Raw genomic sequence first — 12062 nt, forward strand, 5'->3', positions numbered from 1 at the left:
CTGTCCTCTAGTTGGCTAGAGAAGGTGGATCCTGAGACAGGAGGATCTACGTGTGAGTGACCCTTAAAGCATCAACTCAGGCTGGGGCCTCACCTCTCTTGTCTCCTGGTAATCTATTTTAATATTTTGTGGCCCTAAAAGCAGGCTCTTAATCAATACATATTATTTCATTTGTCTTCCATTAACACCCTACAGAATGAGCTGCGTATCTGGGAGAAGTACTGTGGCTCATTGAAATGAGGCCTGGCTGTGCAATCATGAGTTCTGAATTCTGACCTTAGTTCTATCTAACCTGGGGTACATGGTTCCAGTATTCCTTTGGCCTTGAATTTTCTCATTTGCAAAGTGAGGGATTCTTGGCAAGGTCTCACACGGCTGTCACCTAATAAACAGTCATACACAGGGCATTGGTTATTTTAGAGTGAAGGACGCAGTGCTGTTTCCAAAATCACTGCAGCTACAGTATGGAAACTCACCTGAGTGGGGCCAGGATGGAAGCAGGGAGAAGGGCGAGGAGGCTTCTGTGGCGGTTCAGGCATGAGATGATGGTGGCTCGGACTAGGGTGGTGGCAGTGGGAGGTGAATGGATTTGAGAAGTAAAATCGATGGGTCTGAGCATTGGAGTCCAAAGCAAGGCATTCAAGTGGTGCTGCTTGGTTATTATGACTGACTAAATCAGGGAGGGAAGAAAACAAAAATTACTCTAGTGTATGACCTCCACGTGTCTACTTTAGCATTCCTAAATGAGTGGGTGCGGGGAGGGTGTGTCTTAGGTTTATTATAGTAGAGAAAGTGTTAAGAATGACTGCTTTAAATGACAGGGCAGGGAAACTAGACTTCCAGCCTTAGCTAGTGCAGTAGCTGCCAACTGCTAGCTAATTTTTAAAGTTTGAATTAAAATCTTAGATTTTTACAGGGCTCAGACTCCCTTTCCATCTTCCTTCCCTGGCTGAGAACATCAGGGCCAACATAAGGAGCTCTAAGGAATGTGAGACACTGTGCAGTTTTCCAAGCCTCCCCTTATTTTATGGCTCTCTGCCAGTGCCATTGTTTACTGTTGGAATGACTAAATGTAAGGAATCACTGTTTACCTTTAGGATGACTAATTGTCGAGAATCAATTTTCAGAGCGTTGTTTTGGTGCACTCTGAAGCCATCTGGGCTTGTTTTCCTCATGAAGGAAATACAGAAAAGTGTGGTTTGGGAGTTCCCTGGTGGCCTAGTGGTTAGGATTCTAGGCTTTCACTGCTGTGGCCTGGGTTCAGTCCCTGGTAGGGGAACTGAGATCCCGCAAGCCGTGTGGCGAGGCCAAAAAAAAGAAAAAGGAAAAGTGTGGCTTTATCAGGATTTTGATTGTACCTGGCATTTGTCTGGCTGTGGTTGGGCTGGGCTGCTTGTTCTCTTGCAGCAGTGCCAATAAGGACAGGATTGGTGCTGCTTGTGTTGTTCTGAAAATATTAAATGCCTACTATAAACACGAGCCACAGGAAATATGAAGCGGCATTAGATACTGTCTCTGAGGAGCTCCCAAGCTAGCAATAGACGTAACACAAATGCTGCAAGAGTCAGAACGCGGTAAGTGCCGTATGAGTGATAGCTCGTTGTAGGAGTGTAAAGGTGGGGAAGGAAAAAAAAGCTCTGAGAATTGAATGAGGAGGTCTTCAGAGAGGTAGTGTTTGAATTGGCTCTTAAAAACTGGGTGAGATTTTGTTAAGTGGAGTCAGATGCTGGTTGAAGAGACTAACAGGTGCCAGAGTTTGGAAGCTCAGAGTGTTTGGAGCGTTGCCATTAGATCAGTTAGGAACAGAAGAAGCAGTGAGAGACGTGCTGAAGATGGGGGTCGCTGTAAGGATTAAAAAGGAGAGTGTCTTGTGCAGAGTAGGCCCCCAGGAAATGTTGGCTATCATGTGACCCCACAGAGGGAGCCTGCTAGATTCAATTCCCATCCCACAGAACAGCCTTCCTGCGTTTGCCTTCATCATTTCACACACTGGGTTTGTTCTCACACCTGTGCCTACAGCATTCTCTCCTCAAGCTAAAGATGCCAGGGGGGGGCTTGATCCAATCCGGGGGGAGAAGCAATGAGGAAGATGAGTCGGGGAGCCGCAGGTCCAGGGGCTGAGGAGTTAGCTTCCTGCCATAAGCTGTGGGAGAGGCAGCTGATGTCACGTGCACCCAAATGAATTCATTCAACTTGTTACACGTATCAGGCCCTGAGTGTCAGTGGGGCAAGAAGATTGACATGGGCTCTGCCTTCGTGGCCTTTAGGTCCACTCACTCAGCTCCTGGCTCCTCTGCCTTCTGTGTGACCTGAGGCAAGTCATGAATCTCTCACAATTTCGTTTGCTCGTCTGTATGCTGGAGTTAACAACTGAACATATCCTGAAGGGAAGTTGTTGGGTTTAAATGAGTTAACATACGTTAACTGTCATCACAGTGACTGGTATATCGTGAATATTTCAGTCTTTGTATGAGGGCAACTACCATTTCCCAATTTGGCTGTGAGGGATTGCTGCGCATCTGCTTTACTTACAGCAGAATGACTATTTTGAAAGCCATTCAGTGGTTTATTAGGATGTTCTGTGAATTTCCCCATCAGGCACTGTGCGGAGGGCCAGGGACATAGAGGTGAGTAAACCTGAGTCCTGCCCACAATGGAATCACCATCTGGTGACACGGACACAGATGAAGCAATGTCAGTACTGTGTACTAAGTGCACATATAGAAACAAGTGGGTTTTTACAGGCACACGTAGGATCTGGGTTCTGGAAGGCGGGAGCAGGGATGCCTAAGCTGAGAGTGTGCAGTTACGTGTGATGGGAGAGAATACGGGTCCTTTAAGCCTCTTTTCCACCTGAGTATATCCATTTACAGTACAGTTTTCTCCAAGCACTTGCTGGATGGCCTGACCTGGAAGAGACATTTAGTGGAACCAAGGAAACAAGACTGAAGGGGTCAGGAGGCTCATGGCGTCCTTACGAATTCAATCCAGGAATTTGTAAAAGCTCTAAAGGCTTCCTTTGCGGGCATTAGTATTAGTCGCTGATTAATGTACCCACTTGATGGAGAAGTTGTGATTAAAAAACAATAATGATGATTTTATCAAACTCCCTCAACCATGAGCTGCTCTATTCATTCACTCCTTAATCTTAATAAATTACATGCATGTACTAATACACGAGTATAATGTATATATTTAAAATGTGCAAACGGAGAAATTTAAAACGATGAGACACAAATATATAGAAAAAGCATTTTTAATTCAGTTTCTTCCACCCTGGGCACACGTGTGAGAAGAAACCCAGTATATGTCACTCTGAACAGCCTCAAGGTGCAGCCACTTCACGTGGGCAAGCCATAAAACTAGTCATTTTCAAACTAAACTATTACTTTAAGTGATTAAAACTATTTTCATATTTTTAAAAGCATTTTTGAGTTTTGTTCTGGAATACAGTTAGGTTACTTGGAAACAGTTTGATCTTTTTGAGTCTTGCTTTTAAGCATTTGTTAGAGCAGCATATAGTCTAGGATTAATTTTTTTCCATTATTGAAGCAAGACCTTTCTTCGTTCTCTGACGCCTTGTGAATTATGAGATTTTCCACTCTTGCTGTATGTAGAAACAGGAATTATCCACCACCCTGTGTGGTGTGAGCTCTGAGTATTTTTTCCTATAATCCTTTCTGGTGGGTCTTTTGTTGGCTTTTGGTAGTTTCCTATCATGTGGGCTGATCATTACTCAGCTGAAAACTTTTAAGGCAACGGTCAGCAGATCTCTGGAGTTCCCTTTGTGTGCGGCTTTCTCTTCTCTGGCATTCTACCCTGTGAACTCTACTTACTTGGGCTCCCAGGACTCACCTCCTCACCTCAGGGAGTCAGACTGCTGGCCTCCACTCCATGCTCGTGTGACAGCCTGGAAAACTTCTCCAGGCTGTAAGTTGGAGCAATTGTATGGCTCACCTGGTTTGTTTTCCACCTCTCATGGACCATTGCTCTTCATCGCCTATGTCCGATGCCTTGAGGGCCATTGTTTCATAAATTTTGTCAATTTTTTAAAACTATTTAGAAGTTTATAATAATTGTTTTGACATAAATGTACTAGCTTTCACAATCATTATTGATGAAATTCACTCTAGCAATAATATACCTACTTCAGCTGACACAATGTTTCAACATGTAAAGCACATAAGAATTTCTTGCTACAATTATGTTTGGAATGCTTACCTATATTATAAAATGACTATTAAAATATTAGCAATGATACCTTTCTGATTAGATATGATAATAACTTGCAAGATTTCCGGACCAACAATCACACACAATTTCAGAGAGGCCAGAAACAGTGAGAAAATAGGTATTTGTCTCTTTGGGTTTTTAAAGGTCAAGGTTGAATCCAAGGTAAGTAGAAAATATTGAATATGAGGCTACAACTGAATTTTGGTATAACACACATATTAGGTAGGTAGGTAGATACAGATGGATAGACTGTCCTAGTTTTCCTTTTTTTCTTTTAGTAATTGAATTTTATTTTAAGATCAAAGCTAAACGTACAGTTTCAAAATTCAAAGAAAAGTAGCAAAACTTTATGGAAAAAACCAAGCAGTTCTGCAGCCCCATGGTGAAGCAGCTGTCCTGCAGCTCCTTTCTCTTCACTTTGTGTGTCTACTTTCAGCACTTTCACATGGGCCTATGTGCCAAAGGAGATGCAGGACCTAACCTACATGTACCAACAGGAGCCATGAGAGTCTGTTGAACTGGGTGCTGAGGGTGTGGGATGGGAAGCAGTTTGCATTCATGTAGGACAGAGAACAGTACTTGCCCACCCTCTATCATAATATAGTCTGAAGAGATCTAGACCATCTGAACCTTCCACAGAATGTCACACTGACCTATTACATTCATGACATCATTACTCCTTGGGCCAGGTAAACAATAAGTAGCTAGCATATTATGCTCCTGAGGATAGGAAATAACCACTAATAAGAACAAGCAACCTTTTACATCAGTGAAATTTTTAGGGTCCAGTGGTCTGCTTGAATGTGAAGATGTCTCCTTCGTAGTAAGAACAAATTTTTGCATCTCATTTTATCAATAATCTGCCACCAAGAATGCACATCAAGCTCCAGCCTTCTTTGTGGGAATCCAGAACTTGAGAATACTGCTCTGACTCATATACTGGGTGACTGGAAGGCTGCCAGTTTTCAGTGGGATCCAGAGCACATAAAGGCTTTGTAGCGGGTACAGGCTGCAGTGTAATTAGCCGTATTGCATGGGCCATTCAATACAGGAGATTCTATGGGACAGGAGTATCTGATAAGCATAGCAGCCACAGGAGTTTATGGCAACCTCCAACTGGAGAATTGCAAGGTAGACTTCTAGGTTCTGTAGCAAGGCCAAAGCATCTGCAGTGGAGAACCACACCTCATTCAAAAATGGCTCCTTGCATGCTGATGGGCCTTGGTAAGAACTGAGCATCTCATGGGACATCAAGTAACCCTTCATGAGCTAGGTTTTGTCAGACCCACCAAGTCAATCCATCATAAGGTGGAAATGGTACACCTGGGATCGGTGACAAGTAGGGCCAGGGGAAATGAATAGGTACATATGCAGATGGTCCAGACTCCTGTATCATATGTATAACACTTGAACCAGAGTCCCTCCCTCAGTTCACAACTGTGGCTGCTTGAGAGGCTCTTTTGTCTAGCTGATTCAGGACAAAAAAGCCCAAGCTGTGTTCACCGATGGGTTTATTGGAATATGGGTTCAAAATAAAAATAGACTTCTGCCCTACAGCCCAAATCAGGAGTGCTGTTAAAAGACAGGTGAATTCTCCAAAAAGGCAGAATTTGGGGCAGTATTCCTGGTCATCCACTTTGTGTGGTAAAAAGTGGCTTGAAGGAAGAATATATCTTCTTGGCAAGTGGCAAATAAGTTGGCTAGATGATCAGGGGCCTGGCATGAAAAAGATGAGAGCAGGGACAGGGAAGCCTGGAGAAGAAGCAGTGGAGAAATCTGCGGGATTTGGCACATGAGTAAAGAACTTGGTGTTGTATAACAATGCCTACCAGGGATAATCCACCACAGAACAGGCACTCAACAACCAGGTAAACAGACTTGGCCAGTAACTTCAGCAACCGCAGCCATCAGCTGTCCCAGTACTGGCACAATGGGCTCATGTACATTGTCATGTCCCAGGGATGCAGGTGAGCAAGAGGCCAACAGCACGGCTTCCACTCACCAAGTGGCCACTCCCTCATGTTCAGCACTGAACCCTTGATACAATAGCATCCCTCAAGGAAACCAAGCAGCTACTTGGTAGCAAGTTGATTACATTGGGCTCCTATCCTGGAAGGACAGTGACTGACCTTTACTAAAATCTTCCTGTCTCCAGGTATGAATTTGCCTTTCCTGCCCGCAAGATGTTGGCCAGACTACTTGTCCAACGGTTTACAAGTGTTTGATCCATCAATATGTATCCTGCATAATATTGCCTTTGACCTAGGGACCTACTTTACAGCAAAGGACTGTTTCATGACCATGTCACATACTACAGAACGTAGAAAATGCTGGCCTGGTGGAGTGGTGAAAAATCCTTTTGAAACTGCAGCAAAAGCTTGGAAGATGTGAAGGTGGGATGCCGTCCACCAGGACTCAGTATACTAAATCAAACTCATTATATAGTGCCATGTCCAGTATAGACAGAAAATGCAAGTCTGGGAATGAAAAGGTAGAAATAGAATTCCCCTTGTAGGCTAAATAATGGCCCCCAAATATGTCCATGTCCTAATACCCAGAACCTGTGAATATGTGATCTTAACGTGGTAAAAGGGACTTGGCAGGTGTGATTAAGTTTAGATGGGGAGAATAGCCTTGATGATCCAGGTGGACCCAATATAATCTCAGAGGTCCTTGTAAGAGGGAGATGGGAGCAAGTAGTAGGAGATCTGATGACCAAAGCAGGAGGATGGAGTGATGTGAGGAAGGGACCATGAGCCAAGGAATGTAGGCAGCCTCCAGAAATTGAAAAAGGCAAAGGGATTCTCTCCCAAAGCCTTCAGGAGAAACACAGCCTTGTTGACACCTTGATTTTAGATTTCTGATCGCCATAATTTAAGAGAATAAATGTGTTGTTTTAAACCACTAAGTTTGTGGTAATTTGTTATAGCAGCAGTAGGAAATTAATACAGCCACTTTCTGTCACCACTGGTCCATGTGCTTCCCATCCCCACGACTCTGCTCTAGAGCAGCACTCCCCATCCTTTTTGGCACCAGGGACCGGTGTCGTGGAAGACAGTTTTTCCACGGACGGGGTGGGGGTGGTGGTGGTTCAGACGGTAATGCGAGCGATGCGGAGCAATGCGGAGCGGCAGATGAAACTTGCTCACTCGCCAGCCGCTCACCTCCTGCTGTGCGGCCTGGTTCCAAACAGGCCCGGGGGTTGGGGACCCCTGCTCTAGAGGGCTGGTTCCTATCACGGGAACTGTTTCATCAGGAGACACAATTAATAGATCCATCAAACTTTAACCTACTGAGGTTTCCCAGTGATTTTAGGCTCCTTGTGCCAAGAGGCCAGCAGACAAGAACGAATCACCATCCTGGCTGGAGTAATTGAACCTGATGAGGAGGAAGTGGAGTTACTGACAATGAGGGCAGAAAGGAATATACTTCACACTCAATGCATCCACCAGGGTGTCTCTTTGATACTTCCCTACCCATATCAGGAGTAAAATGGGCAACTTCCAAAATAGCAGAATAAGGACCTCCAAAAACTGGCTCTTCCGTAAAAAGCAGTGAGAACACTGGCAAAAATTGTCAAAATCAACCTTTTCAGAGTTCTAGAAACTAAAGGCTTGTGACAATCTAAGGAGCATTCATTCAAGAAAAACAGCTAAGTCTTGATTAAAAAGGAAAGCTTCTGGCTTTTTAACTTGCTCTATTCCCAGCCCCTCACCTCTAATACAATGTTAAATTGTTCCTAATTTTAGGGAGAATGCCTCTACTGTGTTTCACCATTAATTTATATAGGTAGTATCCATAGAGTCCCATTATAGTGCTGTTTTTAAAAAATCATCCTTTTTCCACTGCACTGTAGTGTCACTTTTATGATATATCAGGTGATTGTATATGTGTGGGGCTATTTCTAGACTTTCTCTTCTGTTCCATGGGTCAGTTTTTCTATCCATGTACCAACAATACCATCTTGTCTAAATTAGAGCCTTAGAATAAGTCCTGATATGATACTGTAAATCAACTTTGTTCTTTAAGATTGCATTAGTTATTCTTGACCTTTTGCATTTTCTTACGGATTTTAAAATCAGCTTGTCAATTTTTTGAAAAAATCCTGCTGAGATTTTTTTGGGGGGAGGAATTACATTGAACCTATAAGGTAAAACTGACATCTTTGCAATACTGCATCTTTCACCTTGAAGCTTTTGTTCTACTCATTTGGGTGTAGCTATGAAATGAGAAGTGATTATCAGAAGCCTGGATGACAGGATCCCGTCCAGGGTGAAGGATCCTATATTTCCCGTCTGTCAGAGGGATACTATATCCATCTCCTCTAGGCTCCCTGCCTTGACAGATGTTTTTAACTTAGTAGTACTTGTACTCTTCCTCTCAGCAGTATCTAATCCCTCAGATTATTCTTAACCATCACCTTAGATGACTAACATATTTGAGCCTATCATATATTTATATCCTAATATAAATTCAGTACTACTGAATGGTTATCCCATATAACAACCCAAACTAATAAACAGTATCTTCACAGTACTAACACAGTATTGTGTTAGTATCACAGGGGTTCCAGTGAGTATTTCTCCTAAAACCTGTTTACCATATACCATACTAAGTACTTAAAACATATTGTTTTAATTTGTGTAACAAGCATGAGCAATTACTTGCAGAGGATCAGATCTTAGGCTGTAGAATCTGAAAAGTGTGAGTTAGAAACCTGCCACTCTTAATTGCCTGTGTCCTTGGACAGGTTTGTGGAGGATTAAATTGGATAATACATGTTATATGTGTTGTATCTTATCTGACATTATTAACTTTTTCTCTTTTTCCCAGATGAGGATACTGAAGATTAGAGCTTAAGTACATTGTCTAGAGACAGAGAACTAGTGAGAAGCAGAAGTGGGTAAGCATACTGCCAGGCATATAGAAAGTGCTCAGTAAATGTTGAATGAATGAATGAACCAAAGTCAGTCAGTATGTACTCAATGTTGACTCCAAATGCCACTATATTCCCTCATGTTTCCTTTGTTAACTAAACAACAACAGAATCTTCCTATTCATTTGGCATTTACAAAGTGAGAAAATTCAAATAGCTAAATTTCCATGAGCATATCTGAAATTTACTTTAATGAATGAGAAAAACTATAAAGTAATTTAGGATCAGAGATTATTTTCCAAGTAGTTCCCAAGGTCTGAGATAAAGTTATGGTATGTATTTATCCTTTTTGGGGCTATCAATACCTGCCCTTCTTCCAGCATCCCCACCTTCCATTTGAAGGAAATACAAAATACGTTGGCAGGGAGAGCTGGGGTGCGTAATTCTAAGTGCTTGTTTCTTGCTGCTTTCTCCCACTAAGGAAGCTGCTTGTACCTGCCCTTCTGGTACAGCTTGGGTACAGATACATGGTCCAATAAGCTTGACCAATTGCATAGTCACTCTTGGAACTTGAAATCCTGAAGAATAATTAAAATAATTATTTAATAAATTCCCTTTTTGCTTAAGATATCCCAGAATCAGTTCCTGTTGCATGTAACAAAGACTTGGCTGATGTAAATATCAACCGAAAATTGAAACTAGTTTTTACACATTCTACATCTAAAGGCTTTCTAGAGGTACTAAAAGGCTTCTGAACCATTAAAGCCAAACGAACAGATTGTTATTTTTGAACATGGGTAATTTATGAATACACACACACACACACACACACACACACACACACACACACACACACACACACCTCACATACTGTCTGGGTAGACTCAATTTAATATAACTGAGTTGTGCAACATTCAAATCAATGTAGAAGCCAAGGAGATTAGATTCAGTGAACTGCAACTATTTCTTTGAAAGCTTATCTTTTATTTTAAACATCCCTGAAAGCATTCTAAAAACTACCTGATTAATGTAAATTTAGATTTAAGGTAGTATTTTAAAGTACTTGCCAGGATCTTATTCATACCTTCATTTTATACATGGGGAGAGTGAGACCTAGTGAGTTTAAAGAGATATGCTTGAAGTCATATGTAAGATAACTGTGCCACCACTCCTGAAAGTTCTGGGCCCAAGGTGGAATTTAGTTTTAATTAGAAATTCTTATACTAATAAAATTTGTGCATCAAATTAAGATCAGAAACTGTTAAAACGTGGATAGGCAAGAAAGTGTAGGGGAGGGACAAAAATCTTTTCCTTCCTAGGTTCTGTGGCTGGGGCCCTGGAAATTAAACCAATAAAATAAAGATTAACAAGAGAAACACAAGAGTTTATTAACTCACGCCATGCACATACGTCTGGGAGAAACTAAGTGTTGAATAACTCAAAGAGGTGGCTACATTTTGGGGCTTATATAGCATCTTAACAAAGAACAATGCATTGTAGAGAAGTGATAAAGGAAAAGGGGTTTAGGCTTTTGGGGTGGCAGACTGTGGGAAGGTGAATGTATGGGGGAAACTAATGGATAATAAGGATTAGCTTAATACGCTTTGCCAGTGATTCAGTCTAAGAGTTGTCCTCTTCTTGGTAAGGGAAGGGAGACACCTTTACCAATAGAAATTTGTCCTATTTTTAGGCAAATGGGAAGGAGGGAAGTGTTGAGGTGGAGAGCTTTTTGTTTGTTCCTGCTGTTTCTCAACTGTCTTCAGCTCAAAATAATCATGTCAAAGTAACGTATTTTGGGGTGGCATGTTCTGATCCTCTACAAAAACAAAAATGTATGGCCTCTTCTGCCCTGAGAAGGAAAGAAGGCACTGCCTGGGTGTTCTTACCTCAAAGATTAGAAACAAAGACAGAAGTCAGAGTTCTTGCCCTTAAGTCACATTAGTAATGAGTTCTTGGTACTTCCCTGGTTGCCCAGTGGTTAACAATTCCCCTGCCAGTGCAGAGGACACTGGTTGGAGCCCTGGTCCGGTAAGATGCCATATGCCGCGGAGCAACTACGCCCGTGCCCAACAACTACTGAGCCTGCGCTCTAGAGCCCGCAAGCTATAACTACTGAGCCTGCGTGCCAGAACTACTGAAGCCCGCACACCTAGAGCCCGTGCTCCGCAACAAGAGAAGTCACCGCAATGAGAAGCCTGCGCGTCACAATGAAGAGCAGCCCCAGCTCGCTGAAACTAGAGAAAACCCCCGTGCAGCAACAAAGACCCAACGCAGCCAAAAATAAATAAAAAACCAAAAAAAGGGTTCTTGCCCTTGACATTAGTATAATGTGGCCGACCACGGTCCGCAGTTCTGCCTAATCGGGTAGGACATAGAAAGGATGATGTGCAAAGAGATGAGAGGGATGTTTTTCTCGGTAGCGCCTACCACTCCAAGCCCAATACGACGAAGGGCGGCCGCTCCGCTCCATACACTGCACGCAGCGACGCCTCCGACAGGCGGCCTTGTAGCATCTTCCCCGGAAGGTCGACCGCTCAGACCCGGCTTCCCGGTGGGGTGGAGTAGCTCTGGCAGGCGGCGCCCTTTGGCTCTCCTCCTGCCAAGCAGTTCTGAATCATGTTTATGGGACGTTTAATGGGCTCTAATAAAGCAGCTAATAATTCCCTCCCGAGGAAGTAGTGACTGCCTCACAACGCCAACGCCTTTGCAGGCGAGGCGCCCACCCTGAGGCTGGAGGGCGCGGCTGCCCAACCGCGCCTGCGCCACTGGGTGGCGCCAAAAGCAGCAAAGGCGGCCCCGGCTCCGGAGATGGGCGGAAACCATGGCAACAATAGGGACGTCTGCTACGCCGAGCGTGGTGACCGCGAGGGGAGCGCCCCTAGCGCCCTATTATGACGCGAGCGTCGGCGCGCGGCTTCCGCGGTTTCGCGTGACCGCGGGCGCAGCCTCCGGG

At 43.5% G+C, this 12062-nt stretch overlaps 1 protein-coding gene across 1 annotated transcript in view; it reads left to right on the forward strand.

The window, feature by feature from the left end:
• The window catches only part of TRMT12 (tRNA methyltransferase 12 homolog), a 47152-nt gene extending 42894 nt beyond the window's left edge, over positions 1-4258 (forward strand). The window contains 1 exon segment of the mRNA XM_081214342.1: positions 2-4258. Coding sequence (XP_081070468.1) covers positions 2-60 — 59 coding nt within the window. The 3' untranslated portion in view covers positions 61-4258.
• The last annotated feature ends 7804 nt before the right edge of the window (positions 4259-12062 follow it).

This window comes from Mesoplodon bidens (genome assembly GCF_964165515.1).
Source record: "Mesoplodon bidens genome assembly, chromosome: 16".
Lineage (NCBI taxonomy): Eukaryota > Metazoa > Chordata > Mammalia > Artiodactyla > Ziphiidae > Mesoplodon > Mesoplodon bidens.